Genomic DNA, 27,777 nt, shown 5'->3' with positions numbered 1-27,777 from the left:
TCTAGTTGCTCAAAAAACTAAAGAAATTTGGCATGTCCCTTTTCATTCTCACCAATTTTTATTGATGCACTGTATGACTACTGTTCTGTACATGACATGAAACTGCAGTTTATATAAAATATAAAATATTGAAATGGTAACAATTAATGTATTAGTATGGCATTCCTTTGTCTGCTACTTTTTCCATAAATCAGGCTCAGTGCTTGGCTACTTGTGGCAAAGTATTTTTAAAATTGGCATAAAATCCAAATTGAGAATAGATGAGAATAAAATTGGATTTTTTAAAAGTAAAGAACCATCATTTACATTCTAGTGAATTATATTTTTGTATCACTGATCAGCAGTAATTATATGACTGCTTAACTAAGTTGGATGCAGTATTTAATTGCAGTGTTATGAGCTCAGCTCATAATTATGGAGGTGGCCGTAATCTATGAACATTATGCAGTATGAAATTACGTCTGTAAAACAAAGAGGCCTGCTATGACTAAAATAAAGTGGATATTCACTTATGGGGCAAAAGCGAATTCGAGGACAGTAAATGAAGTAACGTGCACAAATCATTCAGACAGGTAGAAAATCTTACTATATTTCTTCTATTAATCAATACCCAAAGCACAGTTTTCTTTTCAAATTGTATTAATTCATCCTACTCATCCCATATGCAATTCATTTTTCTAATTATTTTGGTATTATTTAATGCCCCCCAACAAAACTTTCAGACATCATGTATGTTCTTTCAGCAGGAAATTAGGCAAGTAAAGGATAAAAAGGAAAAATGAGCATCAAGGAGAATGACTTGCAGAATTTTGTAAGTTTTTTTTAAAAAACAAAGTTTAGCCTTGATTATAGCTCTGCCATACAAAAGGCTTCATTCCACGGACTTAGCTATTCCTGGTTTCCAGTGATGCAACACAGAAAGACAAGAGACATGGCATTGCTTGCCATAGACTTGACGCAAAAATACAAGCGACAGCAGATGGTGCAGAAACAGGGTTGTACGTACTGGTACAGCACAGCTGCATGCCAGCTCACAGAAACCAGTACTTACAGCCAGATCATCTATTAGTTTATCTTCAAACGAATGCTCCTCGGTGTCAATCCAAGTATTTCTATAACCTTCGATGAAGAGGTTACATGCTCGGTGCCTGAGGAAGGGTGAGATCGAAAACAGGAGGGTTTGGGAATAAAGACATGACTTAGTGGTTAACTATCTTATCACACAATTGTTAGAGATAGCATTTGTACAATTTTGCTCCACTGATAGATCAGAGAACAAGAAAGAGTAAATGCCTCCACTATAACTGTGACTGTTTGCTTATTCGTGATAATAGTTAAGTATAGCTATTGCCCAATAGGTTCAAGTACCTACAAATAAAGTGAAGAAGGTTACAACTGCCTTTTCTAAGGCTTGAAATTCATATGAAATTATTTTATCTATAGTATCCTTGAAATTACTGTGGAAATATGAGTGCTCAAACCATTTAACTGAAAGTCTTCTGACTGCTAGGATGAATCTAGATATATTCTAATGGTAAAAAGAAATCAGTTCAGTTTACTTTCTGTTGATGGTGACACTCCTTTCAGAATCCCTTTCTTTTATTTTAAGCTACAACTTCCATTTGCCTCGCCTTCAATTCTACTTTATTTTGAAACTGGGAATGTCTGGTCATTGATAATACCCTCACATCTGACCAACTATTGACACTGCACTAAAGCTGGCTAAATCAGTCTGTGTTTCAACTGGCTCTAATCAAGAATTAGGGGACGACTTCAGTTCTTCAGCTTGTTGCTCTGACCATCAGATTCTGCAGCAATTGTACAACATACTTGTCAAGGGACCATGTGCATTGCTAGTTCTAAGATTTAGTGCCAGAAATTGTTATGCAAAGTCTACGTTACCATCAGTAGGTATACTAGACTTGCAAAGTCTGTTTCCTCACACGCTCTGCGAAGCCACAGTTCCAGATAGGCGTTCATGAAGTAATAGCTAATTTTAGGTCTGAGAGAAGAGGATAAAATTTCTACATTTGTCTCTGTGCCACAAAGCTGCTTTACAAGTTATTCAACACCAAAGTTAATCACGTCTGAGTGCTGTAGAGAAAAAACGTTTTTGTTAAACACTATCAGCTTCTTAGTGCAATCTTTAAGATGCAAGAATTGCTAAATCTATAACAAATGACACAATCAACAAAGCCAAACATCAATGGTCTTCAGCTGAAGTCTCACTCCTACAACTTGGAAAACGGAATCAAATCGTGGAGCTCTAATTACTGAACAGAAAATAATGGCAATAAGCCCAGGCGTAGTATTAGGTATGCCTTTGCCCTCTTCCTTCAGGCACAGGGAGTAACTGAAATTTCAGGCTACAATATATACTGTGTATATCAAATACATAAAATTTCTTAACACAAGAAGTTCTGCAGATACTGGAGATCCGAAGCAACACACACAAAATGCCGGAGGAACTCGGCAGGTCAGGCAGCATCCATGGAAATGAACAAACAGTTGGCATTTCAGGCTGAGACCGTTCTTCAGGACTGGAAAGGAAGGGAAGAAGACAATAGAATAAAAGGGTGGGGGGGGGGAGGGGAAGGAGGATAGCTAGAAAGTGATAGATGAAGCCAGGTGGGTTGGAAAGGTAAAGAGCTGAAGAGGAAGGAATCAGATAGGAGAGGAGAGTTGACCATGGGAGAAAGGGAAGGAGGAGGGTCACCAGGGAAGGTGATAGGCAGGTGAGAAGAGAATTAAGAGGCCAGAGTAGGGAAGAGAAGAAGATAAATGTAGGCAAATGTGGATGGAGGCTCACGATTAGTGGTGTTCCACAGGGATCACACTGGGGCATCTGCTGTTTTGTGATATTAAAATGACTTGGATGAAATCGTAGATGACTGGGTTAGTAAGCTTGCAGATGACAAACACTGATGATGTTGTAGATGCCAAAGGAGAAAGCAGATATAGATCAGCTGCAGTGAAATGGTAGATGGAGTTTAATCCAGCCAAGTATGAGCTGCTGCACTTTGGGAGATCAAATGTTCACAGATAATGGCAAAGTCCTTAACAGCATTGATGTATAGAGAGTCCAACTCCATTGCTCTCTGAAAGTGAAGTCAGGAATATATATTGCAGTTTTATAAAACTCTGGTGAGGCTGCATCTGGAGTAGTGCATTCAAAGATGCAGTGGTTATGGAGAGGCTGCAGAAGATGTTTACCATTATGCTGCCTAGATTAAAGGTATGAGCTGTAAGGAGAGGTTGGACAAACCTAAGTTAATACATATTTTAATATAACATAAGATAGTACTGCACAGTAACAGGCCATTTGGCCTACAATGCCAAATTAAACTATTCCCCTCTTTAAAAAAAGTCCAGTTTTTCCTTAAAGCTGATACTCTCGAATCTAAAAACATCCTGATAAACCCCTTCTACACTCTCTCCAAATTTTCCGCATTCTATCTCTAAGGCGGTGTCCAAATATGGCTTAACCAAAGCTCTATACATCTTGTCTACCACCCTATACACCCAAGGGCCTGGCATATACTCCTTAGGTTCCTCCTACATTTGACCTCCCTAAGGGCAACACCTCACAGTTGTCTGGATTGAACTTCCTCTGCCATTTGTCCAGCCAAGTTTCCAACTAATCTATATCCAGCTATATCCTTTGACAGCCTTCCTCATTATCCACACTCCACTCATCTGTGTGTCATTCACAAACTTACTAAACAGCCCACCTACTAAAATGGAAGTCCCAGCATTGACCCCAGTGGAACACTACTAGTCACAGACATCCAGTCAGAACAATACCCTTCCACCACTATGCACCATCTTCTACCAATTTAGAATCTAGTCTACCAAGTCAGCATGAATCCTATGTGTCTAATCTTCTGAATCAGCCTACCTTAAGGGTTATGATGAATGTTTCAATGAAACCAATGTAGACAACATCCACTGCTCTACCCTCATAATAATTTTTTATCACCTCCTCAAAAAACGCAATCATTCATACAACATGACTTAACCACCACAAAGCCATGTTGAGTATGCCTAATATGTCTATGCCTTTCCAAATGTGAGTAAATCATATCCCTATGAATCTTCTACAACAACCTCTTTACCAGTATAAGGCTTACTGGCCTATAATGTGCTGCATTTAATCCTATTGAGCTTTTTAAACAAAGGAAAAACACTATTCTCAGATTCTCTGGCACCTTGCTTGTGGATAAAGGTCCCCATGAAGGCTCCAGCAATCTCTTCTCTTGCCACAATTACCAATGGTAGATACTATTGGATTCTGGATTTATCCACCTCAATGTTCTTCAAAAGACTTAATATCTCCTTATCATTGATATCAAGATGCCCTATTATAGCAACCTCCTTCTCTCTGATCTCATTATCCTCCACGTGCTCCTCATTAGGGAATGCAAATGCAATGTATTCATTTTATTCCTCATCCACTCCAGACATGAATCCCCTTCTGAATGTTGGTGGCCTTGAGCCTTCCCCATCTGCCCACCTGTTTTAAAAACAAATGCGTAAAATGCTTCCGGATTTTCTTTAATGCTACTCGCTATGGATATTTCATGCCCCCCTCAATCCTCCTGCTTCTCGAAGTCCTTTCTTCCCTCCTTGATGTTCCTTGAGGGCCCTGTCTGATTTCTGATTCCTAAACCTTGTATTCGCTTTACTTTCCTTTTGTTCAAATGTAAAACATCTCCCTCATCTTAAACTGAGCTGAAATAAAAGACCACAGGATAGTTGGCTTAATTCATTGTCGACTGGCAAACAAAATCTAATAGGCAGCAGCCGTACATGGATATCCTATGGGATGACAACCAGAAACAAAGCAGATTTTCTCTGCTTCTGTGCTCCTTCTATGATACCTTACCTTGGCAAGTTGTAAAGAGGGGTCATGCGGAAACATGCTACCACAGCTCTCCTGCGTTGCTTCGATAACAGCTTATACCAAACCATCTTCTTGGACTTGAAAGGATGCTCTGTCTAAACATCAGTGATTATTGGAGAATTATTAGTGAGTGGCAAATCAGAAATAGTACTGCTCTCAATCAGTCTTTTGATGGTATAATGTTAGATGTAGTGGACATATTTTGACACCCATTTGTAGTCAGTGACCACAGAATCTATCACGGCAGTAATATTTGAAATTAAGAAACACACATAAAAGTTGCTGGTGAACGCAGCAGGCCAGGCACTGTACGAAGAGGTACAGTCGACGTTTCAGGCCGAGACCCTTCGTCAAGACTAACTGAAGGAAGAGTGAGTAAGGGATTTGAAAGTTGGAGGGGGAGGGGGAGATCCAAAATGATAGGAGAAGACAGGAGGGGGAGGGATGGAGCCAAGAGCTGGACAGGTGATAGGCAAAAGGGATACGAGAGGATCATGGGACAGGAGGTCCGGGAAGAAAGACGGAGGGGGGGGGGGTCCCAGAGGATGGGCCCCAGAGGATGGGCAAGGGGTATATTCAGAGGGACAGAGGGAGAAAAAGGAGAGTGAGAGAAAGAATGTGTGTATAAAAATAAGTAACACACACAGATGGGGTACGAGGGGGAGGTGGGGCATTAGCGGAAGTTAGAGAAGTCGATGTTCATGCCATCAGGTTGGAGGCTACCCAGACGGAATATAAGGTGTTGTTCCTCCAACCTGAGTGTGGCTTCATCTTTACAGTAGAGGAGGCCGTGGATAGACATGTCAGAATGGGAATGGGATGTGGAATTAAAATGTGTGGCTACTGGGAGATCCTGCTTTCTCTGGCGGACGGAGCGTAGATGTTCAGCAAAGCGGTCTCCCAGTCTGCGTCGGGTCTCACCAATATATAAAAGGCCACATCGGGAGCACCGGATGCAGTATATCACCCCAGCCGACTCACAGGTGAAGTGTTGCCTCACCTGGAAGGACTGTTTGGGGCCCTGAATGGTGGTAAGGGAGGAAGTGTAAGGGCATGTGTAGCACTTGTTCCGCTTACACGGATAAGTGCCAGGAGGGAGATCAGTGGGGAGGGATGGGGGGAACGAATGGACAAGGGAGTTGCGTAGGGAGTGAAATTAAGATATATTTTTGAAGTACCTACTGAGAAGTTTGTCAGCTAATTAATTAAATATAGAGCAGAATATATTGCAAAGTCATAGAACAATACAACATGGATACAGGCCCTTCAGCCCAATGAGTCCATGCTGACAAAGTGCTCACCTAGCTAGTCCTAATTTCCTGGGTTTGGTACATATCTCTGCAAGACTCCGCTCCCCAGCTATTTTTTACTGTCTCAAACACTTCCTCGAGCAGTTCGTTCCATATAATCACCACCTTCTGCATGAATAAGCTGTCCCTTGGTTCCCTTTTAATTCTTTTCCATCTCACCCCAAGACCACCCTGCCATGGGAAGAAGCCTGTCATCACCTACCTTATCTATGCCTCTCATATATTTAAACATTTCTAATAAGCATGCTCCTCTTTTTTTCTATGTTCCAAGGAATAAAGGACGAGCCTGGCCAACCTCTCCCTATAAATCCGGCTCTCTAGTCCCGGCACACCCTTATCTGCATGTTTTCCAGTTGACCTAAGTGTAGATCTTAAATATCAGGTCCATCACACACCCTCTCTTCGCCCTCCTTTTACTCTTTTTTATAGTCATCAAGGGATTCATCTCATCCCAACCTCCTATTGAATACTTCTTTGTTTTTCTTGGCCAAAGTTTCATTATCCCTTGTCAGCCAAGGTTCTCTAAACCTGCCAGGTTTCACCTTCACCATAACAGGAAAATGCTGCTCTAGCCTCCTGCTATCTCACTCTTAAAAGCCTCCCACAGCCCATTCATTCATTTCTCTTCAAACAGGTTCATACAGTCAACCTGTGCTAGATCCTCTCTAATTCTCCCACGGTTAACCCTGATCCAGTTTAGAAGCTGTGGATTTGTCCTATTTTTTCCATCACTATCTAAAAATGATAGAATTCTGATCTCTAGAGCCAGAGTGCTCCTTGATTGCCACTTCCGATCCATGCCCTGCCACGTTCCCTTAGTGGAGGTCTAGCAGTGCCCCCTCATGAGTTGTGTCCTCTATATTCTGACTCAAGAAACTTTCCAGGACACATTTCACAAATTCCACCCCGAGTGGCCTGGTCAGTACTGGGGAAATTAAAAATATTCCATTAATAGAACCCTATTATTCTTACAACTATAACCAATTTCTCAACACACCTGCTCCTTAAGTTCCCATGGCTGTTGGAGAGTCTATGATATAGTCCCATAAGAGTGAACCTCCTGTTTTTAAGATCTATTTATACGGCCACACTGGATAAACCCCAGGATGTCATCATTAAGTAATGTTGTTGTGTCTTCCCTTTTTAAAAAGGCTACACCCCCTTCTCACTTCCCCGTACTTCTGTCGCACCAGTAGCACCTGTATCCTGCAATATTGAGTGCCAATGCTGCCCGTCTCTCAGCCATGTTTCCTCTATGGTTATAACATCCCAGTCCTCAGAACTAATCCACACGAGTTATTCTGTCTTACCTGTTAAACCTCCAGCATTGCAATAAATACAGTTTAAATTAGTATTGCTTTCCCTGCCTTTACTGTGTTCCTGGCTATCCTGATCTTCTCACAGGTTACTGCTTTATCCCATAACTTGCTCCTGTTCAGAGTCCTACCCCCATGCTAATCTAGTTTAAACTTTCCCGTGAAGCATTAGCAAACTTCCCTGCAAGGATATTGGTCCGTCTCTGGGGAACTGGAAAGAATATAAGTGGTAGGGGAGGGGAACGTCGACTCAAACCATGAGAGGCCTGCGTCGGGCATTTTCATGCCTTACAAGGCGCAGATTGGAAGTCTGTGTGGGGCGCCACTCCTCGCACAAACTAGAGCAATGTGTGATTAAGTACCTTGCTCAAGGACACAAACACGCTGCCACAGCTGAGGCTCGAACCGGCGACCTTCAGATCACTAGACGAACACCTTAACCACTTGGCCACGCGCCCAACAGGTGGTAGGTGGAGGAAGATTAATAATGATTTAAAAATACAGCACCGATGTTGCTATTTCTTTATAGGTGCACTCTTTCACACACTCAGGATGACTGACAACAGAACAGAGATGACATTTGCTGGATGTCTATACCTGCTCCAGGTGGAACAGGACCGCAGAGACTTCCTGCACCCGTTTCACTATCTTTTCAGGGTTGTTGCTGTCTTCAGCTTTACCAGCAATGTCCTTGTACAGTGCCATCTGCCATCTCATAGAAGAAGAATTTTCGCACTATGAAACCGAATAAAGAAAATAAATATGTTACTGATACAATATAGTTCATCTACTCTATAAATTACTCCAGCCTAATAAACTGAAGGGGGAGAAAATGGGATGAGATAAAGCCCACAAGGAATTTTAAAAAGTACAGATAATAAGATTTTCAACAGATATTTCTCCTGCCATTGTCTGTAAGGAGTTTGTACGTTCTCCCCGTGACCGCGTGGGTTTCCTCCCACAGTCCAAAGACGTACCGGTTGGTAGGTTAATTAATCATTGTAAATTGTCCCGTCATTAGGTTAGGGTTAAATGGAGGGGTTGTTGGGAGTTGTGGTTTGAAGGGACAGAAGGGCCTATTCTGCACTGTATCTCAATAAATAAAAAAAAATTAAAAAAAACAAAATGAGTATTGGTACTAGAGCAAATGAGTCTGGGGAATTAGTACAGGTGAACTAAATAGGGATTTTGCATCAATTATCACTACAGAGGTCACAGAAATAGCTGTGAATTTGCAATTGAAAAGTTGGGGGAATTGTGGGATTTACAATCACCAGGGAACCTGTAGAAAATTGCCTAAACTGTGGGTTGCCAAGTCGCCAAGTCCTGATGGGCTTCACCTTAAGGTTAATGAGATAAATGATTTTAATTTTCCTAAATCAAATTTGGGAAGTTTCATTTCCATGGAATGATAACTCTTCTACTTAAAAAGAAGACAGGATCCACAAAGTACTGGGCAGAGAGCTTGTGCTACAGAGAAAATTTTAGAAGATATTATTTAATGCATTTCAGGACTCTTAAAAAAAATCAAATTAATCTGGGAAAGACAAGTATCAGATTCCTATTACCATGTTTTGATTTTCTGTCTAAAATTCCTCTGCCTGGAATCTGAGCATTAGTTTGTATTTTTTCACTCTACTGGAATATATTCTGAACTTTTCTCAATGATGCATGGCTGAAGTGAGGTGAGAATGAAACATGCTTACATCCTGACACTGAAGAAATGGTGCCAGTAATAAGACCCAGGGGTTGACTCCCCTAATCAGCAACTCCACCAGGCCTATATTAGTCAGTGAATAGAAAACTATCACAGGTGGACAATCCCAAGGTTCTTCCATAATTAGACCTAAATGAACTAAAGGCCTGTAAGCCAATGAGAGGAAAAATCTGTCCAAACTGTGCTGCTGGTAGAGTTTGAAATTTATGGTTGTCTGAAGATGCAGATTAAAAATATTAAATGCCTTTTTGTTGCTCTGAAAGTACATCCCTTTACCTTTCCCTGCAAATGGAGATTGTTGTGAAGAAACTCTTGCACCTCTTCATCTGTATCTTTCTGTCAGATGGTAAAGAGAGTTAGTAAATTGGTGCCACATCAAAGAAAATAGCAAAACATTAAACTTCAAATTGACATAAATACATTACTTTGGTTTAAGCTGCTTTTAGAAGGGTAGAATGTTATTTTTTTGCTATATGTAAAAAGAAGTTGTAGAATTCTGTTAAGGGTTTGTACACAAGCTTAGTAAGCTCTTTGGAATACTTCTTCATAACGCAGAAAGGTAAATCCATAATTCCCGACTCACAAGACAGTGGTCAGAGACATGGCACTGACCTGTTCAAAGTGTGGCTCCAAAATGCACATATGCAGTTGGTGAACAAGTAATTTTCAAAATAAATTGATGTTACAATTAATGTAGTGTTTAATGTTAGAAGCCTTTGAATATGAAGCTCCTATAAGAAATTATTCTTATTCTCTTTGACTCTCCCTGATGAAGGGTATCAGCCTGAAAAGTTTATTCTTCTCCACAGATGTTGCCTGACCTGCTGAGTTCCTCCAGCATTTTATAGGTGCTACTTCCATTCTCTTTTCTATTCTGAGCAAACAGACAAGTTTTCCTCTGGTACTTGGACCTAGGGGTCTTTCTTAACACGTACAGGAGTAGTTGGAAGGCGAGGTAACACAACTGAGTTTGATCTCCTCTTTCCACTGATGCTCTGTCTGTGTAGAGTTTGCATGTTCTCCCTGTGTGGCTGTGTAGGGTTTCCCTTGAGTACTCAAAAATACAACATTTCAAAGTTGTGCAAGCCGGATGAGGGTGGACTGGAGTTCGCCATTAGGCTTGTGTGGAGAAGAGGTTACAAGAAGATTTGTGAGAAAGCAGGTTGCTTTGTAAGCTGACACAGACTCAAAGGGCTAAAGTGGCCTCCGTCTACAGCATTGGTCTCACAGGACATCCAAAGTCTGATAAATGATAAACACAGACATCAATATCATCATTGGCATTATGAGCTGAGTCATCTGATGTGGACGATCATGGTCTTTGACCCTGATTGCCCTTGACAAATTTTTCTATCGAAGTGGTTTGCCATTGCCTTCTTCTGGGTGGTGTCTTTGCAAGACAGATGACCCAGCCATTATCAATCCCTTTCAGAGATTGCCGACCTGATGTCAGAGGTCGAATAATCAGGACTTGTGATATGCGTCACCTGCTCATACGGCCATCCACCACCTGCTCTCATGGCTTCACGTGACACTGATTGGTGGGGGGGGGGCTAAGTAGGTGCTAAACCTTGTCTAAGGGTGACCTGCAGGCTAGCGGAGGGAAGAAGTGCCTTACACCACCTTTGGTAGAGACGTATCTCCGCCCCGTCACCCAACCACTCAACCACCCATCAACATACACCACAAAATTCATCACTTACCAAGGCGTATCTTGGCTTCGCTATGTTGATGAGCTCCTGATCAGCAGGTGAGCACATGTTTAGGCCAATAGGAAGCATTTTTTTAAGAGTTGCCACAATCAGCGACGTCTGTACAGAGTAACGATCACCCCTCCTCTGTTTTTTGGTCCTTTCTTGGTCAGACCCTCCTGACTGCAGTTAACAATGAAATAAATGATTCTAAAATCACAATTAATACAATGCCATTTATCAGATTATAAAAGGTAAATTTAAGTTGCAGGTGAAAAAGTAGTTAAATTGTCAAAAAAAAGAATAATTAGACACACATATCCCTATGAATCCCCTCCAGTAGGCAGTACAATTAAAAAAAATGTAGGACCTCACACCAATTTTTACCACCCTTTCAAAAAGGTAAAATCCTTTCACCATAGTGAGTTACATAAATGTATGTTATAGAATATAATTGGTGAAAAATTCTACATTTGACATAGTTTGCCTAATTGGTGTTAAAATGTTTTAGGCCACAGTGATGATGTTTTTAATTTTTACCATAAATTGTGGAGAATACCGTTCAATGATAAAGTTGAACTATAACAAAAATGCCCATAGAATAGATGTACTGAGACAGGGTTTAAGATAAGAACATGTCCAATCCATTTAGCTTTTGACTGAAATAATTAAATTTAACTACATTAAAAAAAGCCTAAATAACAGTGCCAGTTTCCAAAAGCATCATGAACATCTCCTATCTGAACCCCTGTTTATTCAGACATCACCAACACATGCAACATTCAGTAAATATGGGCATAACATAAACTTTAGCACCTGCAACTTGGGCTAGGAGAGGAAGTTATTAATTAGTGCCAGATATTAATCTCTCTCAAGTATCTAATTCAAATGACCACTGATCAAGTGAGTTCCATAGATTGATTATTCAAGAGTCGGGGTAAAGCAGATTATTAAAACCAGTGAACATCAGACTTTCCAGCAGAGATCAATGGAAAACAAAAGGTCCTTCTTGAACCAGATATACTGAAATTCAATTAGAGCACAGAGACTAAGATCAGATCATGAAACCAATGGTAAGGAACAGGTAAAGATTTCAACTCAAATTGCTCAGCAGAGACCAGGCAACTTCAGGTTGAAGAGCAAAATTTAGATGTCTCCTGGTCTGTATGTCATTTGTGAAATCCAGTCACATTCACCATGAGATGACGAAATGAACTTGAACTTGTCATCTATCCTGGGCCAACATATAGTCATTGGAAACCTAACTCACCACAGAACAGCAGCTGTCTTCCACCCAGCCCATCCCTGTCTTTGTTGATCTGTACATGTCATACTACATTGGCTCACATGTATAATTCTTACAAACAGACTATGATCTTAATTAGAAGACTAACAGTGGTGAGAGAAAGCCAAATTGCATCCTCACGAGTCCTGACGAAGAGTCTTGGCCCGAAACGTCGACTGCACCTCTTCCTACAGATGCTGCCTGGCCTGCTGCGTTCACCAGCAACTTTGATGTGTGTTGCTTGAATTTCCAGCATCTGCAGATTTCCTGTTGTTCCTCACGAGGCTTGGCTGCTTTAAACTTTCTGGGCTTTGATACTAATTTGCAGTAGACTTTGTTTCCCTCTTCAGGCAAGAATCGCTGATAAACTGGTGGCAGCAAGGTTTTGGCTGGGATTTGTGGTAATGGTCTCCAGTGGAAACAGATACTTAGACTGGAGGTATAATCAGGTAATCATGATGCAGGAAGATTGGGCTTTGGTGAACCAAGGTTTTCTTCTGAAGTTCAGAGAAATTCTCCTGCTCCACTCACAAGGAAACTTAAATGGAAAAGTACATATTCTGTATTCTTCTAAACTAGATTTACCAGCATGTAAGTGGTGTCTGTGTCCAAATAAAGTAATCTTCCAATTGATATAGGACTGATGGCTTCCTATGGGTGAAGACCTCACATCCTACCAGAACCCAAGTTAAAATAGGGTGGTCATAAAGAGAAATTAGGTACCCTTCCTCCATTTTAAACTCCTGCCCACATCAAGCAATCCACTTCAGTGATGACAAATCTGAAATAAAACCAGAAAGTGAAGGAACAGCACTACAGGCCATTTCTCCCTCAGTACCTTTCTAGGCATTGAGCATTTTCTTTCTGTGATGGATTACACCTACCGTTTCATGTTTCACTACAAATGTTAAGGTAACAACTTACATTCATAACCTTGAGTCAATTAAGATAAGACCCTGAAACTGAAAATGTTGATATTAAAACTGGTTAAACACGAGAAAATACTGCAATGCTGGAAATCAAAATGCCGGAGGAGCTCAGCAGGTCAGGCAGCCCCCATGAAAAAGAGCATGCATCCATGGAAGGGAACACCCTCCCCTTCCGCGCCCCCCCCCCCCCACTTCCCTCTCAGTCCTGCAGAACTGTCTCGGCATGAAACATTGATTGATTGCTCTTTTCCACGGGATGCTGCCTGACCTGCTGAGTTCCTCCAGCATTTTGTGTTAAACAAGCAGAGTGTGCATGTGGGAAGTTCTAATAGGGATCAAATCATTTGTATAAGGTTTCTGATCAAAACTCTATGAACGATGTTTGGTGAGTGGGCTGAGTTGGAAATGATGAAATTGATCAATGGCAGAATACAATAGGTCACAAATCAGCTGCTCTCATTTTAAACTCTCATTCATAACTTCCTTTTGTAAGAATGTATATAAGATAGAATGCTGATATATTATCATCTATTTTGCTCTGCTACTGAAGACAATTTAATCCAGTTGTGTAGTTCTGATATGAAATACATGTAATGGAACTGAAATAAGTGTAAAGAACTCAAGGTTCCTTTCATCTGCAGTACATGACCATGACCAGATTTCCTGGCAACTTCCCGACTATCATAAGCTTTGGATAACTTTGATGCTGCTGAGTTGATATTACTTCGGTTTAAAGAATCTATGAACATCAAATTGTGGGTTAAAATAAGTTTAACCATGAAGTCTCCATGTGATTCTCAATAATGTGCATGTATACACCAAATCACAATACCACAATATTAAAGGGGTTTAGCAACTTGGAGTGATGTGGTGGGGGGTGGGGGGAAATGACTGAGCAGCAGGCCAGCAAGTAGAGGGCTTGAGGAAAAGGTAAATGTTACGACAATTAATTCTGAAAAGAAAGATGAGAAATGCCCATTAGTAGGGGATTGATGGGCTGAAATACGTTTTGTTTTCAATGCAAAGAATATTACAGGTAAGGCAGATTAACTTAAAACCTGGATCAATACATGGAACAACGATGTTGTGGCCATTACAGAGGCTTACTTGCAAGAGAGGCAGGATAGGCAGCTTGACATTTCTGGGTTTTGATGTATTAGATAAGATAGAGAGGGAGCTAAAAGAAGTCATAGACTCATAGAGCAGCACAACACAGAAACACCTAGTCCATATAGATTTGCTTTCCTGCCCGCACCCAGACCACTGCCCTCCATTCCCTAATTGGACTCTGTTTTGGGAAATGAGCTTGGTTAGGTAACTGGTTAACTTTCAGTGTTCGCAACTCCTTAAGTTTTAAAATAGTTATGAATAACAACGTCTGGAACTTGTGGCAGGGTAAAATATGACATTATTAAACAGGAGCTTAGGGGAGTAACTGGGGGGAGCTGATGTCGGGCAAGTTCATAACTGAAATGTAGGAGTTGTTTAAAGACCAGCTGATTAGAGTTAAGGAATGGCATGTTCTGCTAAGTGGGAAGGACAAGGATGGCAAAGTAAGGGGATTTCTGATGGTGACAGAGGTTATAAACTTAGTCTAATAAATAAAAGGGAAGCAATGTAAGGTTTAGGGAAGCTAAAATTAAACGGGGTCCTTCGGGAATATAAAAATAGCAGGAAAGAACTTAAGCAGGGTATTAGGAAGGACAAAGGGGCTGTCCTTGGCAAACATGATTAAAGAGAATCCCAATGTACTTTATGTTTACAATAAAAACAAGAGGATAACCGAGGAGAGGGTAGGAGTACTCAAGGATAAAGGAGGGCATTTATGCTTGGAAATTAAGGATGTGGGCAAGGTTCTAAATAGTACTTTGGATTGACATTCACTGAGATGGAGGACATAGAGGATAATAAGCACAGTTGGAGATTAGGAAGATGGTGGTGCCATCTTCGTGATGAAGAACATTAAGGAGGATAAGTGCCCAGTGCTTAATGGGATATATCCCAGCTGATTGAAAGGAGGAAGAAATGAGATTGCAGAGGCTTGAAGATTTTTGTATCATCTAGCAACAGACGAAGTCCTGAGGACCGGAGAGCAGTCAGTGCTGTTCCTTTGTTCGAGAAGCGACATAGTGCCTGGTGCCAGGGTCCGGGATATTTCTGATCGTGTCCAAGATATCCTGAAGTGGGAGGGTGAAGAGCCAGAGGTCCTGGTACATATAGGTACCAATGACATAGGTAGGAAAAGGGATGAGGTCCTGAAAGAAGAATATAGGGAGCTAGGAAGGGAGTTGAGAAAAAGGACCGCAAAGGTAGTAATCTCGGGATTACTGCCTGTGCCACGCGACAGTGAGAGTAGGAATGCGATGAGGTGGAGGATAAATGCGTGGCTGAGGGATTGGAGCAGGGGGCAGGGATTCAAGTTTTTGGATCATTGGGACCTCTTTTGGCGCAGGTGTGACCTGTACAAAAAGGACGGGTTACACTTAAATCCTCGGGGGACCAATATCCTGGCAGGGAGATTAGCGGGGGCTACTGAGGTGACTTTAAACTAGAATGGTTGGGGGGTGGGAATCAAATTAAAGCGGCTAGGTGTGAGGAGGTTAGTTCACAACAGAGGGATGGGAACCAGTGTAGAGAGACAGAGGGGTGTAAAGTGAGCGTAGAAGCAAAAAGTACAAAGGGGAAAAGTAAAAGTGGCAGGCCGACAAATCCAGGGCAAGCATTAAAAAGGGCTAAGAGAGTTGTAAAAGAGTGCCTGAAGGCTTTATGTGTCAATGCAAGGAGCATTCGTAATAAGGTGGATGAATTGAAAGTGCAGATTGTTATTAATGATTATGATATAGTTGGGATCACAGAGACATGGCTCCAGGGTGACCAGGGATGGGAGCTCAACGTTCAGGGATATTCAATATTCAGGAGGGATAGACACGAAGGAAGGGGAGGTGGGGTGGCGTTGCTGGTTAAAAAAGAGATTAACGCAATAGAAAGGAAGGACATAAGCCGGGAAGATGTGGAATCGATATGGGTAGAGCTGCGTAACACTAAGGGGCAGAAGACGCTGGTGGGAGTTGTGTACAGGCCACCTAACAGTAGTAGTGAGGTCGGAGATGGTATTAAACAGGAAATTAGAAATGTGTGCAATAAAGGAACAGCAGTTATAATGGGTGACTTCAATCTACATGTAGACTGGGTGAACCAAATTGGTAAAGGTGCTGAGGAAGAGGATTTCTTGGAATGTATGCGGGATGGTTTTTTGAACCAACATGTCGAGGAACCGACTAGAGAGCAGGCTATTCTGGACTGGGTTTTGAGCAATGAGGAAGGGTTAATTAGTGATCTTGTCGTGAGAGGCCCCTTGGGTAAGAGTGACCATAATATGGTGGAATTCTTCATTAACATGGAGAGTGACGTAGTTAATTCAGAAACAAAGGTTCTGAACTTAAAGAGGGGTAACTTTGAAGGTATGAGACATGAATTAGCTAAGATAGACTGGCAAATGACACTTCAAGGATTGACGGTGGATATGCAATGGCAGGCATTTAAAGGTTGCATGGATGAACTACAACAATTGTTCATCCCAGTTTGGCAAAAGAATAAATCAAGGAAGGTAGTGCACCCGTGGCTGACAAGAGAAATTAGGGATAGTATCAATTCCAAAGAAGTAGCATACAAATTAGCCAGAGAAAGTGGCTCACCTGAGGACTGGGAGAAATTCAGAGTTCAGCAGAGGAGGACAAAGGGCTTAATTAGGAAGGGGAAAAAAGATTATGAGAGAAAACTGGCAGAGAACATAAAAACGGACTGTAAAAGCTTTTATAGATATGTAAAAAGGAAAAGACTGATAAAGACAAATGTAGGTCCCCTGCAAACAGAAACAGGTGAATTGATTATGGGGAGCAAGGACATGGCAGACCAATTGAATAATTACTTTGGTTCTGTCTTCACTAAGGAGGACATAAATAATCTTCCAGAAATAGTAAGGGACAGAGGGTCCAGTGAGATGGAGGAACTGAGCGAAATACATGTTAGTAGGGAAGTGGTGTTAGGTAAATTGAAGGGATTGAAGGCAGATAAATCCCCAGGGCCAGATGGTCTGCATCCCAGAGTGCTTAAGGAAGTGGCCCAAGAAATAGTGGATGCATTAGTGATAATTTTTCAAAACTCGTTAGATTCTGGACTAGTTCCTGAGGATTGGAGGGTGGCTAATGTAACCCCACTTTTTAAAAAAGGAGGGAGAGAGAAACCGGGGAATTATAGGCCGGTTAGCCTAACGTCGGTGGTGGGGAAACTGCTGGAGTCAGTTATCAAGGATGTGATAACAGCACATTTGGAAAGCGGTGAAATGATCGGACAAAGTCAGCATGGATTTGTGAAAGGAAAATCATGTCTGACGAATCTCATAGAATTTTTTGAGGATGTAACTAGTAGAGTGGATAGGGGAGAACCAGTGGATGTGGTATATTTGGATTTTCAAAAGGCTTTTGACAAGGTCCCACATAGGAGATTAGTGTGCAAACTTAAAGCACACGGTATTGGGGGTAAGGTATTGGTGTGGGTGGAGAATTGGTTAGCAGACAGGAAGCAAAGAGTGGGAATAAACAGGACCTTTTCAGAATGGCAGGCGGTGACTAGTGGGGTACCGCAAGGCTCAGTGATGGGACCCCAGTTGTTTACAATATATATTAATGACTTGGATGAGGGAATTAAATGCAGCATCTCCAAGTTTGCGGATGACACGAAGCTGGGTGGCAGTGTTAGCAGTGAGGAGGATGCTAAGAGGATGCAGGGTGACTTGGATAGGTTGGGTGAGTGGGCAAACTCATGGCAGATGCAATTTAATGTGGATAAATGTGAAGTTATCCACTTTGGTGGCAAAAATAGGAAAACAGATTATTATCTGAATGGTGGCCGATTAGGAAAAGGGGAGGTGCAACGAGACCTGGGTGTCATTATACACCAGTCATTGAAAGTGGGCATGCAGGTACAGCAGGCGGTGAAAAAGGCGAACGGTATGCTGGCATTTATAGCGAGAGGATTCGAGTACAGGAGCAGGGAGGTACTACTGCAGTTGTACAAGGCCTTGGTGAGACCACACCTGGAGTATTGTGTGCAGTTTTGGTCCCCTAATCTGAGGAAAGACATCTTTGCCATAGAGGGAGTACAAAGAAGGTTCACCAGATTGATTCCTGGGATGGCAGGTCTTTCATATGAAGAAAGACTGGATGAACTGGGCTTGTACTCGTTGGAATTTAGAAGATTGAGGGGGGATCTGATTGAAACGTATAAGATCCTAAAGGGATTGGACAGGCTAGATGCAGGAAGATTGTTCCCGATGTTGGGGAGGTCTAGAACGAGGGGTCACAGTTTGAGGATAGAGGGGAAGCCTTTTAGGACCGAGATTAGGAAAAACTTCTTCACACAGAGAGTGGTGAATCTGTGGAATTCTCTGCCACAGCAAACTGTTGAGGCCAGTTCATTAGCTATGTTTAAAAGGAAGTTAGATATGGCCCTTGTGGCTACAGGGGTCAGGGGGTATGGAGGGAAGGCTGGGTTCTGAGTTGGATGATCAGCCATGATCATAATAAATGGCGGTGCAGGCTCGAAGGGCCGAATGGCCTACTCCTGTACCTATTTTCTATGTTTCTATGTTTCTATAGGAATAATCCAGGTAATGATAGGCCAGTGAGCTTCATGACAGTGGTAGGAAAGCTACCACTGTCATGAAGGGATAGGATTTTGGCACACTTGGAAAAAACATGATCTGATTATAGACAATAGACAATAGGTGCAGGAGTAGGCCATTCGGCCCTTCGAGCCAGCACCGCCATTCACTGTGATCATGGCTGATCATCCACAATCAGTATCCAGTTCCTGCCTTATCCCCATAACCTTTAATTCCGCTATCTTTAAGAGCTCTATCTATCTCTTTCTTGAAAGCATCCAGAGACTTGGCCTCCACAGCCTTCTGGGGCAAAGCATTCCATACATCCACCACTCTCTGGGTGAAAAAGTTTTTCCTCAACTCCGTTCTAAATGGCCTACCCCTTATTCTTAAACTGTGGCCTCTGGTTCTGGACTCACCCATCAGCGGGAACATGCTTCCTGCCTCCAGCGTGTCCAATCCCTTAATAATCATGTAAGTTTCAATAAGATCCCCTCTCAGCCTTCTAAATTCCAAGTATTTAAGGGACAGTCAGTATGGTTTGTGTTGGGCAGGATAACCTTATTGAGGTTTTTGATGAAGATGACTGATCAAGGTGGGCCAATGGATGTTGTCAACATAGATTTTAGTACAGCATTAGTCTTGCATGGCATGCCAATGCTGAAGATTAAGATGACTTGGCTGTTTTTAGATTCAGAAATTTTTTTTCTTCATTTAGAATAGAGGTTAATGGTTGATGGGACTTAGTCTGACTGCAGGTCCATGACTAGTGAAATTCCACAGTGGTCAGAGCTGGGGCCTCTGCTGGTTGATATTTTAAAACAGGCTTGGATGAAAATGTGGATGTGTTGCAGATGACACAATGATTGGTGGATTTGTGGACAGCGTAGGGAGCTGCCAAAGGATACGGCAGAATATAATCAATTACAGACATGAGCAGAGAAAAGGTAGTTTAACCCGAGCAAGTGTGAGGTGTTGAGATTTAGGAGGTTTAATGTAAAGTATACAATTAATAGCAGGATAGGTAACAGCACTGATGTACAGAGGGGTCTTGGGGGTCCAAGACCTTTGCTCACTGATTATAGGGTGGTAATGAAAGCTAATGGCTTGCCTTCTGAGTATAAGGGTATGATATTAATATTGCAGCTGTGTAAAACTTTGTTTAGGCTGCACTTGGAATTGTGGTTGCCCCAGTACAGGAACGATGTTAGAGAGGGTGGAGGAGAAACGTACCAGGATGCTGCCTGGATTAGAGGGTATGAGATGTAAGGAAAGGCTGGACAAACTCAGATTGTTTTCTCTGGTACATTGAAGGCTGCGGCAAGACTTGATAGAAGTTTATAAAATGTATGCCTCGCATATAAAATTATGAGAGATATAGATAGGGTAGATAATCAGTCTATTTCCAGGGGTAGAACTGTCAAGTACTAAAAAATTTACCTTTAATGTGAGAGACGGGAAGTTTAACGACGATGTGTAGGACAGTTTTTTTTTAAAGATAAGATTGGTGGGCTGCCAGTAGTGGTAGAAACAGATACATTGGTGGCATTTAAAAGGCTATTAGACAGACTCATATATATGTAGGGAATGGAGGGATATGGATCATTTCAAGCAAAAGAAATTTAGTATTGTATTTGGTGGACCAAAGGCCTGTGCTGTTCTGTTCTATGGGACACTGTTTCATAAAATTAAATTAAAACAGCTAACATGGAAATTAACAGCAGAATCTTCAAATTCCAGAAAACAATTTTCAAATTCTTCAGTGTTGCATGTCTTGTGAAGCACTTAGAAATGACTCCTCCAAGAGGAACACAGCCTTGTCGTAGGGTTTGGAGGCTTGCGTGCCTCAGTCACCCGGAGAGCTACGTTGGCTGGAGTCAGGGCTTTGTGCTTTGGCTCATGGTAGGGTCACCCATGCCAAACAGGTCAAAGGGTAGAGGCCAGGCTAAGAGTGGTCCACCCGTTCTCCAGGTTTGGGGGTTCAGCTCAGGATTAACAACCCTGAATGAGATTGAGAATGAGAATGAGAGAGAGAACGGAGAGATAATGAGGGAGAATGAGAGAGAGAATGCGAGAAAATGAGAGAAAATGAGAGAATGCGAGAAAATGAGAGAGAGAGAGAGAGAGAGAATGAGAGGGAGAGGAAGAGGAAGAGGGAGAGAGAGAGAGAAAGAAAAGTCAGACTCCCATATCATCCCACCCCACCCCATTCAGGCTGTCTAACCAGCTACTGCCCATATACCCTTCTGATCCATCACTCAGTTTTAGTTGGGCTCCTTTGTGCAGTGTATGAAAGAAAAGCCAATTCAGCAGATCCTGACTCTCAGCTTTGAGTACCACTAAATCTATCTATTTATTTATTGAGATACAGCACAGAATAGGCCTTTCCAGCCCTTGAAGCTGTTCTGACCAGCAACCCCTGATTTAACCCTAGCCTAATCATAGGACAATTTATAATGACCAATTAACCTAACTGGTATGCCTTTGAACTGTCGGAGGAATGGTAAGAATGTACAAACTCCTTATAGGTAGCAGTGAGAATTGAACCCTACACTGTAAAGCATTTGCAGTAAGTGATGGACCCACAAGCAAAATAATTGCCGGGGCATTGTTCAGCAACTGATTAATGCTCCTCTGAGAAGGCTAATGAATTTCTGCAACACTTTCTATCGTTAGAAACATTCCTTTCATTGTTAACCTACGCACTTTTTAACATGAGCCAAGGTAGATGTTTAAAACAGACACACATTAAATAGAGACATGGAGCATCTGTGAAGGGCAATAAGTGGTTGATGTGTCAAGCTGTGATCCTTCATCAGGACTGGAAAGGAATGGGGCAGAAGACATCCTTTCTAGTCCCGATGAAAGGTCTCAGCCCAAAACCTTGACTGTTTATTCCCTTCCATTGATGCTGTGTTTCTCCAGCATTTTGAGTGTGTTGTTCAATATTTCCAGCATCTGCAGAATCTCTTGTGTTTCTACTTTTAAACAGAAATGTTCTTTTAGGAGTTTGTCTCTCTACTCAGGAGGCTTCAGTGGCCTCTAACCAAAGGCAGGGGTTTATTGTTGAAAACCAAGATCTACGGAATGTAAGAAAAAAGATGTTCTTTGTTCACACACAAAATGCTGCTTTTTCCTTTTCTGGTTCCCCTTTACCTCTTTCTCTTCTCCTCACCTGCCTATCACTTCCCTCTGGTGTCCCTCCTCCTTCCCTTCCTTCCATGGTCCACTCTTAAGATTCCTTCTTCTTCAGCCCTTTATCTTTTCTACCTATTGCCTCCCAGTTTCATCTCTCCCCTCCCCTCCCCATCCACCTTTCCCCTCACCTGATCCCACCTATCACCTTCCAGCTTGTACTCCTTCCCGTACCCCACTGTCTTATTCTGGCTTCTTCCCCCTTTCTTTGTCCTGATGAAGGGTCTTGGCTCGAAACATTGAGTCTTTATTCCTCTCCATAGAGGCTGCCTGACCTGCCGAGTTCCTCCAGTTTGTTGTGTGTGTTGCTCCGGATTTCCAGCACCTGCAGAGTCTTCTGTTCCTTGTTCAACTGGCTGTACATCACCTCACTTCTCCCACCCTGTGTTAGCTTGGAGATGCTAACAGGCAGGCAGACAGTTCCAAACTTATATATTGCCTGAGCAACACAGGAATAATAGGAAGTCAGTTAGCACCCTCAATCCTGATCTGCTGTTCAATTACATTGAAGCTAATGTGAAGCTAACTCCCTTAGAGTGCTGTTGACAGGTTGTGTTGAGCATGGTGCTGAAGAGAGAAAAACAATTTCAATCCATGGTACTGAGTCTGTACCTGAAAATAATTGCAGATTAATTCATATCCATTGATATCAAAAGTGGAAAACTGTAACATTCCTGTAAAAACGCTGATGCATGTTTAGTGATCTATGGATTAAAACTTAGCCTGGCATAACATATTAAACAGCAGAGAAGGACAGGTTATCAGGCCACCCATTCTTTAGAGGATAAATTCTTGAAAAAAGAATCCCTTGTGTTTTGCATAGAACAAGATTAACATTTGGTTCAACTGGGACTGAGATGGACTAAAAATCTGATGAAAATCCAAAAGTTTAACAAGCAATTAAAATCATATTTTCAAAATTCTTGAAGAGGAAGAATTGTTTAAAATCCACAGATGTGTATCTACTGTGTGTTACAGCACAGTTACAAGTAGCTCCTGAAAATAGGCCACCTGATGGGAGAATTAATCTCCTGGAACCAATACCTTTTAAATGCACAACAGCTTGTAAATTAGTTTTTTAGAACATCGTGTATTCTGAATTAATGATGAAAAATTAGCTCTGTGAGTTGGTTAAATAATCTCTCTAAATACTCAGAAGATACATCACCACTTCTGATATTTCAGTGAAAGAACAGGCCCACAAAGCAGATGGAACTGGGACAATTAATTCTCATTAAACGTCTGCACCCCAATGTATTGAAATGCAGTCTTACTTAGTTGTATAGTAAAGCAGTGCTACAAAGAGAGGGAAGAAGAAAGGTCAAATGCGAGAAAGTGTTCTGATTCCCAGCCCGCTGCTCACCCAGTTCTAGCAAGTTATAATTACAGTTGTTACTAGTGAGGCAGGTGATATAGTGGCAAACAGGTGCACGAGCCAGTTATGCTGGGTTAAAACATTATTCGTTATACTTTTAATAACGTAATCACAGAATTGGACCTTGAGATATGCAGTCACAAACATAATGGAACTACTTGAAATGGGTTTCAGATATTCTGACAATTCAGTCATTCCTTTCATTTTACATTCTGGTGGAAAAGATATTAATCTTTTTATTAATCTGTAACTGATATTTCAGTGATTTTTGTTTGTTTCTAATGGTAACATCAGCTTCCAAACATATACCAGGAGAACATTAAGAAGTAGAAACTGATAAGAAAAATCACTTTGATTCTGCTAGCACATAAAAGCAACAAGCTAGGGCTGACATTTAAGGCAATAATCAATACCTGTAAGTCAATTATTACAGGGTTCATTTTCCCCTCCCCAGACCATTAAAATAAAAAAACGACACTGAAGAACGTTCAAGACATTATAGGGCTCTTCGTAACTTGCTTGCCAGTGGCTGATGCCTCTCTGAATTTAATAGCTAAGCCTAACATTGTAGAGCCAAGCCACACCGTCTATTCTGTCACCAGTCTGAAAGTTGTTTAATTACCGGTTTCACATAAAAATATTTGTTTTTTTTACCAGATGATGCCATTTTTTTTCCACATGATAGAATCTTTGTGATGCATCTCATTATTAAATACATTTTGCCCGGTTCCATGAGTCTGGTGATAGAAATTGAAGCAGCATGGTACTGAGAGGGCCTTAGCAGAATAATCTGGGGCAATGCCATCAGCAGTGCGAAAGCTCGCTGCACAGCGGATGCATATTTATATCATCATGCCCTCTGACCTGTCCATCCTCTCCAGCCTATTCAGGCAGGCACGACCGCAGATACCAATATGCCATAGAAAAGATAAGGAATTAGGAAATTGTTAGAGATTTCACTTCTGTTACCAAAGTCCAGCAAATGAAATGTTAAGTATGGCACTCTAACAAACCTAAACAAGGTGCAGAGATACACAAAGTAAATTTGATTAATGACAATGTGAAAAAAAATAGAGTAACACTTTTTTTTTGGCTTGAAAAGGCTTTTTAGAATTTGTGAATTGCATATATTACCTAAATCCAATGAATAAGCTAAAATAAAATTCAGGACTTCAAAATTAACATGAATTAATTTCTAAAAGTTAAGCTCTAAAATTAGTTGTAAAATTAGTCAGGTCCATCATGGGTATTAGTCTCGTAGTAACCAAGATATCTTCAAGGGAGTGCCTCAGAAGACAGCTTCCATCATTAAGGACTCCCACCACCCAGGACATGCCTCTTCTCATTGCTACCATCAGGAAGGAGGTACAGGAGCCTGAAGGCTCACACTCAGAGATTCAGGAACAGCTTCTTCCCCTCTGCCATTTGATTTCTGAATGGACATTGAACCCATGAATGCCACCTCATTGTTTTTTAAAGTTCTGTTTTTGTACTACTTATCTTCATTTAACTATTTAATATACATATATAATTACTGTAATTCAGTGTATTTTTCTATATTTATCATGTATTGCATTGTTCTGCTACCCCAAAGTTAACAAAATTCATGATCAATGCCAGTGATATTACACCTGATTCTGATAAGATGTCACCCTGTTGATTCTTCAGTGAGAAATAACAGTGCAACAGTCCCGTAAAAACTGTGCAACTGATTTCAGAAGATCTTTTAAACCATAATAGCACAGAGAAATAATACATCGTGATCTTACTAAATAGATTTTGAATAGGGTAGAAAAATTACTTAATGATGTTCCGAGTACCTGTGGAATGTATAAAGCATTGTGCATCACATTAACCCCTACAACTGGAAAGCATAATGGGAAAAAAAAATAACTAAAGGAGCAGGCAGCCTGTTGTTAAAGTCATAGAAACATAAAAAACCTACAGCACAATACAGGCCCTTCGGCTGAACATGTACTTAATTTAGAAATTACCTCGGGTTACCCATAGCCGTCTATTTTCCTAAGCTCCATGTACCTATCCAAGAGTCTCTGAAAAGACCCAATCGTATCCACCTCCACCACCGTTACTGGTAGCCTATTCCACGCACTCTCCACTCTCTGCGTGAAAAACTTACCTCTGACATCTCCTCTGTACCTACTTCCACGCACCTTAAAACTGTGCCTTCTCGTGTTAGCCATTTCAGCCCTGGGAAAAAAGCCCCTGACTATCCACACGATCAATGCCTTTCACCATTTTATACACCTCTATCACGTCACCCCTCATCCTCCATCGCGGCAAGGAGAAAAGGCCGAGTTCACTCAACCTATTCTCATAAGGCATGCTTCCCAATCCAGGCAACATCCTTGTAAATCTCCTCTGCACCCTTTCTATAGTTTCCACATCCTTCCTGTAGTGAGGTGACCAGCACTGAGCACAGTACTCCAAGTGGGGTCTGACCAGGATCCTATAAAGCTGTAACATTACCTCTCGGCTCTTAAACTCAGTCCCACGGTTGATGAAGGCCAATGCACTGTATGCCTTCTTAACCACAGAGTCAACCTGCACAGCAGCTTTGAGTGACCTATGGACTCGGACCCCAAGACCCCTCTGATCTTCCACACTGCCATTAATACAATATTCTGCCATCATATTTGACCTACCAAAATGAACCACCTCATACTTATCTGGGTTGAACTCCATCTGCCACATCTCAGCCCAGTTTTGCATCCTACTGATGTCCCGCTGTAACCTCTGACAGCCCTCCACACTATCTACAACACCCCCAACCTTTGTGTCATCAAAGTCATTGTTACATTTCACATTTTAAAATGAATGATTGCATATATTTTATGGAACTGTTTTCAGTAAACTCAGTAGTTTTCAAGAGAATATATTTGATTTGCTGTTTTTCTAAAATAAGAAATCGAATATAAAATCCAATTAGCCATGCTCATTAAAAGTTTCAAAATCTAACTACAAAAATATAAACAGCTCAAACACAAACAACCCAGACACTTCTGGGGAGGAAGCCCCACAGCATGCACCAATGCCAGAAGATATATCAAAGGGAGCTACTCTCCCCTACAATACCACCATTACATAATCATACTTATCCACATCCTGACATAGACTTTATGTGGGTTGTATGAGACATCCATACCAGCTATTTGACTTAATTTCTCCTACATCATACCTCACTATGATTCTACCCTATCCATCAGAAATAATCAAACACTTATTCATGACTTTCATCTCCTCTATTCAGGCTTAGACTGTGAGAAACAGTATGGATGTGTGTATGCGCACTCACACATGGGGTGGGGGGAGAGACCATAAGCTCATTGCAGGCTGGAGGAGACTATCTTCCCTCTTTGGCCAGTGAGGTTCCAAGAAATATGCCAACTAAACTTATTAAAATGATGTTTCAGTCTCACAGCTATAACTCATTTGATTTGATCTACAGTAGTTACCTGCTTGCATCACCATGAAGGTGTTTTGGAAATAGCTTAAAACTTACAACTAACTTTTGTTTTCTGAAAAGGCATCTTGCTTCTTACTTCCCCTAGAGACTGACACAGTAAGGGATAAGCAGATTACATTAGAGGGATGCTTGTAACAGGGAGATACACAGGACACAGGTGATTTGCCGTCTACCAGCTGGTGTGGGGTCTTAACCAATGGCTCACATGGATCAACATACCCAGAATCTATCACGACAGGGATACTTCGGTGACATGGTTAACAGAAATGCAGACTGAGATGGGGAGTATGCTTACCTCAACATATCAGCTAACAAGGAGTATAAGAGTCAAATTCCGCCATGCTTTGGTCAGAGGCTGAAAGGAGCCAACAGACCACGACCTTTACTGTGAAAGCCATGCAGTTAAGTAAGAACATGCTGAAAGTAGCCACATGTCTGGCCACAACTGCAATCCCAGAGCACGGCGAGGAGACTGTTTACTGGCTGTCAAATTGGCCATGACAATGAACTCAAAAGGAATTAGTAATTAGCTTGCCTCCAGGCAGAAAGTGCAGGTAACCACAACACCTTCCATGATGCATAAGAACGTCCCCAGATCATATGATCTTAAGAGCATAGGAACAGAATTAGATCATTCAGACTATCGAGTCTGCTCTGCAATTCCACCCGTGGCTGATTTATTATCCCTCTCATCCCATTCTCCTGCCTTCTCTCCATAACTGTTAATGCCCTTACTAATCAAGAAACTATCAACATCCACTTTAAATACACCCAGCGACTTGGCTTCAATAGCCGCCTGTGATAATGAATCCCACAGATTTACCACCCTCTGGCTAAAGAAATCCCTCCTCATCTCTTTTCGTAAGGGACATCCTTCTATTCTGAGGCTGTGCCTTCTGGTCCTATACTC

The 27,777-nt window shown here is 41.6% G+C and overlaps 1 protein-coding gene across 8 annotated transcripts in view; it reads right to left on the bottom strand.

Annotated features, from left to right (window-relative positions):
• Positions 1-27,777, bottom strand: part of LOC134352669 (ryanodine receptor 1-like) — a 581,514-nt gene that overhangs the window by 131,615 nt on the left and 422,122 nt on the right. For 6 of the 8 annotated variants that reach the window (XM_063060038.1, XM_063060039.1, XM_063060041.1 and 3 more), the window contains 6 exons: positions 24,248-24,265; positions 10,950-11,120; positions 9,523-9,582; positions 8,127-8,264; positions 4,886-4,998; positions 1,052-1,148 (listed from right to left, as the gene is read on the bottom strand). In XM_063060038.1, the coding sequence (XP_062916108.1) occupies positions 1,052-1,148; positions 4,886-4,998; positions 8,127-8,264; positions 9,523-9,582; positions 10,950-11,120; positions 24,248-24,265 (597 nt within the window). The remainder of the gene's footprint in view (positions 1-1,051; positions 1,149-4,885; positions 4,999-8,126; positions 8,265-9,522; positions 9,583-10,949; positions 11,121-24,247; positions 24,266-27,777) is intronic. The other 2 variants (XM_063060044.1, XM_063060046.1) reach the window with 1 other exon arrangement.

This window comes from Mobula hypostoma, chromosome 10 (genome assembly GCF_963921235.1).
Source record: "Mobula hypostoma chromosome 10, sMobHyp1.1, whole genome shotgun sequence".
In the NCBI taxonomy this organism is placed as follows: Eukaryota; Metazoa; Chordata; class Chondrichthyes; order Myliobatiformes; family Myliobatidae; genus Mobula; species Mobula hypostoma.
The sequence above is the reverse complement of the archived record's forward strand: the minus strand, read 5'-3'. Positions and strand labels throughout refer to the sequence as shown.